The following is a 5,965-nucleotide window of genomic DNA, read 5'->3' as shown; positions in this document are numbered from 1 at the left end:
CCGCCCCCGCCTCCCCCACCTCCATCTGCCATGCATCTCCACTCCGGCTCCTACGCACTACCCTGGCACACGACTGACAGCAGGTGAGGCAACAGTAAACTGGTCCGTCTCTGGCTGTGTGGCATATTATTYTTGGTTTATTTCTGTCCAACACTTSCCAACCAAGGAATGCCAAAGCATTCCTTCTCAACGCTGAGGGTGTTAGACAAGCATCAAACYCTCACATGTTTGTCACTGTGCRTAAAGGATGAAAGTTAGGTAAAGATTTTCTAGTCCAGTTMARGTTAAATGTCGTAGGTTATCAGTGTGAAGGTTAACATGTCAAGAACTCTGCGCCCTTTCTGTGAACCAGTCCCATAAAGSTTTTATTATTTCTGAAAAGGTTTACTATGTAATCACTCATGCATGTCTGCTTTTGTTTGTCTGTCTGTTAATGAAATATATCATGAACCATAGGAGGGATTTTAATGAAACTCAAAAAGTGATCACTGAGTTCACATCTATAGCTGATTAGAAACCATCCCAACYACAGCTAATCARCCTTCAACACAAAAATGACTATAAATCAGGTGATTATACAAATATTAAACTAAAATGTTATTTGGTAGTGGCTGAGCATCTTTCCCAACTCATCCTCTCTAAGACATCACCCAAATTCCTTCCCTAAAACCTTTGGCATACAAGGAATGCTACTTTTATTTGTTTTCGTCTTTATTCTTGGAAAGTACAAGGTTCACAAACACAACCTGTGGTGTTACAATGACTTAATTGAATTATTGCCTAATTAAATTATATTTGTAATTTCATGTGGTTTGTCATCAATAAATTTTTAATGTTAATTAAATATTTATTTAACTATTTTGTTTCTCAATAGTAATATAAGAAACATCTTAGGGACCTCAGAAATTTATTTTATTTTACAAAGTGTTTTATTTTATTTTAGTGGTTTAAAGTGATAATATATTAATTTACAAAGTGAGTCAACAGTCTCAGGATTCCCTTTTATTTCAGAGACAAAAGCAAAAATGACATATCTAAATAACGCCAGAGATTAATGGGTGAAGGAACTTGTCTTTTAGGCTTTGAGTGTGTCCAAATTTAGGGGCTGTGTCCTTTGAAGGCTGAGTTTGAAAGACAATTACGWCACAGCATTGTGCTGAAGGCTGTCCAAATTCAAACACTCCTTTACTCCTTTTTCCCAAATTGAGGGACAGGTCCGGTGTATTCTACACAGCCACCCTATCCCAAGATGCTTTGTGGGCCAACCAGGAGATTTTTTTTGCTCGTAATGGCGGACAAAGCGTGTGACTGGAGTACAGTTCTAAATAAAAATCTGGCTTTACAAAAATTGAAAGTTTAAAACAGTTGTATTGTTGACTTTTGTCATTTTTATAGACATATTTTTAAATGAGTTTTGTCAGAAATCATTGTAAACGAGCTTGTATGGCAGGTCCCTTAGTTCTTTATACTGTATATTGCCTCTAAGCTAATTTTATTAATTTATTTAYTAATTCTGGGACAATTCTGGTCTTCTCTGATATGCTAAATGACCTCAACAATGGAAATATTTGACTTTCATTSAAGATGGCAGCCATGTTTTGGACATAGACTAAAAGATAAGTCCCCTCATCCATTACTAGCTGAAGTAATCAGATATTGCATTTTCCCTTTTGTTTCTGAAATAAAAGGGWGTCCTGAATCTTTTGAATCCCCCTGTGTATTGACTTACGTCACTCATCACTTGTGAACAAGATACCAGGACACTTAACCACTGGATTGGGATATTATCTGTTGAATGGAATTGTAAGGTCTGGTTTGTTGTGGTGAAAAAAGAGCTGAGCTGGAGAGTGAAGCTCTTGATTTACTGATCTATGTTCTGACTCTTATCTATGGTTTGAAGTGTGATAGAAAGAACAAGCCAGCCTCAGTCTTTGATAAAAGACTGAAAGCTCTGCTWTCCAGGTAGAATTGCTGCTCCTCTCCATTGAATGATGTCCTCTTAAGTGGTTTGGGCATCTTGTTGGAAATTCTCCTGGATGTCTTCCTCTAGAAATTTTATGGTCATGTTTCATTGAATGAAGACTCCATGAGAGAACAGATATCGCAGGAGGACGTAAGCAATCCTCTCTGGCCTGGGAACACTTTGGAATCCCCSAGGATGAGCTGAGAGTGTCAGTGTGTAGAGAGATGTCTGGGTTACTCTCCTGGATCAGTTGCCTCCTTGACCTGGCCTTGGATAAGTGTTGGAAAATGGTAGATGTTTTCTAACACATTAGTTTGTTGACTAGTTTTGAGCACATTGCTTAGGTGTGTGCTTAGGCAATGAGTTTTTTTTAACAATGAGTGTGTCATCCTGTTGGTTTAAGTAACACTTCTGTTATCCGGTGACTTCATGGGACCTTAGGCTGTAAGTCATTGTTGGGGATTTTTGTCTTCGCTGTGACTGGCTGTGGCCTGAAAAAACAACAATCGCCAGGAAACAAGTGACATCACTGTGTTTTAATGTCAACACGGCCCACTCAGGAAGCATTGATTTATTCTGGGCTCCTATTTAAACATACCCAAGAGATAACCAATCAGATTCCTCAGATGATGAGTAATGGGGAGGAGGTAAACTGTTTTGGGAAGTAAAATGACAACACGGGTGACTAAAAACTGCTATTTATCATGCTACAATCAAATTCAGAGTTGCAGCTATAGGCTAGATTTATTTGTTGTATTTTGAATTTTTGTARATGATCACAGAACAGAGACATTTTATCTGCAGTGCTATGGTTTAGTAATGGAACCAGTTTGGTGGGGGAAAAAACCTTCCCATATCAGCTTATTTTATTCTTAGACATCACATCACATACTACTCAACTTATGACTCCAACTACCTAAAACTGATTTATTAGTGCTTTTGCTAAATATGAAAGCTGATAACCACTGTTCTTACTATAAATAATTGTGAATATAATTTCTCAATATTACAAGTTAGGCTAGTTCTCTGTTAGCTCATGTTAGCTCTTATGTGTGGTTCTTATGTAACACCCACATTCCATCAAAATGAGAACGGCATTTTTTTAATGCACAAAGGTTTTTATTGTTTCAGAAGAGCTTATAAACAATTTTTTCGAAAATGATTTCCTGACTGAGAAAATCCTTGAACAGATTCCCATGCAGACAGCCTAAACACAAGCTTTTGAAGTAATTATGTCATAGATCTACCTCCCACCTAACCTACGGCTCCAATAATGACAGACTATATGCTTATGTTTGAGTTGTAAATGCCAATTGCTCCACTACATCAAAAGTCCCAGCGTTTTCCKTACCAACGGAACCGCACACCTGCCTATGAATTCTCTCCTCTCAATTAAAGTTCCGTGACTTGAGTGCAGAGATTGTAGCAACAGGATAAGTGGCTTCAAATTAGCATTTTCAACGTAGTGCTCTGTCCGACAACTGCCCACTACACTGTATAATCTCACCGAGCAGGCAAGGCTGATGAACAATAAAATTGTCTTGAATAGAGYTTTCCCACATTGCCATATTTGGYATTTCTGGCCCACACAAGGCATTAATGGCCGTTTTGCACTGTAAGACCTGGCCTGGTCCGGCCCGTCCTGGGTTCAAACCCAGGTTCAACGTGTTTGCATTAGCCCTTATGGCCCWATTCCTGGAACCACGAGTCCTGTGGGCTAGATTTGACTTCAGTTATACTGTTGCCAATTAATTGGTTCACTGGCCATGGGGGTCACGTTAATTAGATGATATTAACTTGAGTCATTTTCAACGACTAACAATTTTTTCACACAACTTCAACTAAACAACAACTGTAGCAATCTACCAAGCAACAACAAGCTAACATTAGCTACCATTAGCTTAGTGTCCTCTGTTGTCTTGCCTTCTCATCTTCAGTGTCATACTATTGGATGGTCTGATTCAGTCTTTGCTACTTTTCTTTAAAGTTTGTTTTAGTCCATTGTTGTGTCGCAAATAAAACAAAATAAGATTTGCTCTTAATATGATGATCCCTGAGGGCCAGGGTAAAATAAAGCCAAGCTGGATGTTTGAGCGTCTAAATGGTTTCATTTGGAAGTTCACCATCAGATACAATAACAGAGTATATTTTGGTCATTGTAACCTCACMGAGACAAAGGCTTGAATCGGCAAGTCGAGTTGAAGCCCTTCAATGAGCCTTTGTATTCCTGTATGAGCTCACCAAGGTAATCTGTAATCTGTTAGAGAAAGAGGAAGTGTCTGCTGTTCTTATATTGACTCATAATAAAATGAGAGTCTCTGTCCTTGTTTTTCTTTTGCTTTATATGTAAGAGGTTTGTACAGTTCTCCTGATAAGAATTAGTGATATAATGCACCACTTTTAGATTTAATAGTCCCACGAGGATTAGATAGCTGTAAGTGTGTGTGCTGGTCATTTATTCCCACAGCTTTCCCTGCCTGACCTTGTTGTACATACACACACACACACACACACACATTTACACACACTCAGGATCGGATGAGGAGGTAGCTCCTGGCATAACTCTGGACAATAGCATGTGACTCCCAGAACATGTGGACAAAGAGAGGAAGACATTCAGTAAACTGTGTTTGTGTGAAGAAGGGGGACATTCTGTACAGTCTGAATGTGTTTGTGTTGATTTTTACATTATGCTAATGCGTTATTGTCTGACAGTTCACACGATATGAGAGTTAGAGGAAGGAAGTTGGTGTGTTCACAACACCGGAGCTGCTTATAAAAGAGGAGTGCTTTAAATGACTTAATAATCCAACAATCTGAAAGGTTTTATGGTGTATTTGTGCTGGATTTGTGTTGGTGTGTCATCGTCAGTCCACACATGTTGTCGGTGGCTCCTGTTTTATTTCCTACTTTACTGTCTCTGTCAGCCAGGTCAAACCTATAGCCTCCCCTTACTCATTCATCGCCCACTTCCTTTAAAAAGAATGTTCCCAGGCAGATAATGAAGCTCTCGTTTCTTCCAGCTATTACCACATCAAATTTGAGCTCAATGGCTGCAAAATTAATCGCGTTTTAGATATTTTTTGTTATCTATGTCTATCTATGTCAGTCAGCTGTGATGACCAGCTTGAATTTGATTGAATTTAAAACACATTCAGTTGTACATGTACATCTAATGACTGCTTCCTAAAAGTTTAATTAAAAACTGTCATTTGGTTAATATTAGGGATGCATGAAAACTTTTTTTAAAAAACGATAACCGATAACGTTCTACTTCTAAACGTTGATAATCAATAATAATAGATAACGTAAGACTAGTGACCAAAAGTGTAAGATCAAAAAATCATAAAGCATTGACTCTTTAAATGAAAACATTAATTTTTGAAATTAAAGATTATTATAATTTACATTTAGTTAAAGTGCACCCCTAGGTGATATGATATTTTGCTAATATGACTGACAAACAAGCACATAAAAACACATTATCGCCCTTTGGCAGCAGTATAAAGATAGTTAAACGTCTTTATTGATGCTGAGGTGGGCTATTTGAATGAGATTCATGTTTGTAACCTCTGATTAAAGTGGAAATACGTGACTGTTTAAGTTCTGTAAACCACAAAACACTAAACTACATGAGCACTCCATTCTGAATATTTTACATGTGGAACAAAACGGATGGCTCTTAGAGTTTTTAAAAGCATGAACCATAAATACCACAGAAATAGCCTGGAGGTAGTCCGCTGGTTACTGCTCTGTGTTTGTTTGAGTTCAGAGCTTGTTGTGAAGACGTTTGTCTCCAGTTTCTGTCCAACTTCTTTCTGGAAATTTTCCCCATTGTTTGAAAAAGACACCAAAGGAATACCAAGGATGAATGGCCACTCTTTCCTCTTAATTGAGGAAAAAAAGATATAACCACAATAAAATGTCTGCACATTGTGTGTGGGGGACTTTACAGGTTGGATTTGAACCAAACACAAGAACACTATGTCTCCATCCCCCCCC

At 38.1% G+C, this 5,965-nt stretch overlaps 1 protein-coding gene across 1 annotated transcript in view; it reads left to right on the top strand.

Annotated features, from left to right (window-relative positions):
* Positions 1 to 5,965, top strand: part of shroom4 (shroom family member 4) — a 138,452-nt gene that overhangs the window by 110,327 nt on the left and 22,160 nt on the right. The window contains exon 4 of the mRNA XM_014018252.1: positions 12 to 83. Coding sequence (XP_013873706.1) covers positions 12 to 83 — 72 coding nt within the window. The remainder of the gene's footprint in view (positions 1 to 11; positions 84 to 5,965) is intronic.

This window comes from Austrofundulus limnaeus, unplaced genomic scaffold, assembly GCF_001266775.1.
Source record: "Austrofundulus limnaeus strain Quisiro unplaced genomic scaffold, Austrofundulus_limnaeus-1.0 Scaffold188, whole genome shotgun sequence".
In the NCBI taxonomy this organism is placed as follows: domain Eukaryota; kingdom Metazoa; phylum Chordata; class Actinopteri; order Cyprinodontiformes; family Rivulidae; genus Austrofundulus; species Austrofundulus limnaeus.
This window is presented reverse-complemented; position numbering and strand designations above follow the sequence as displayed.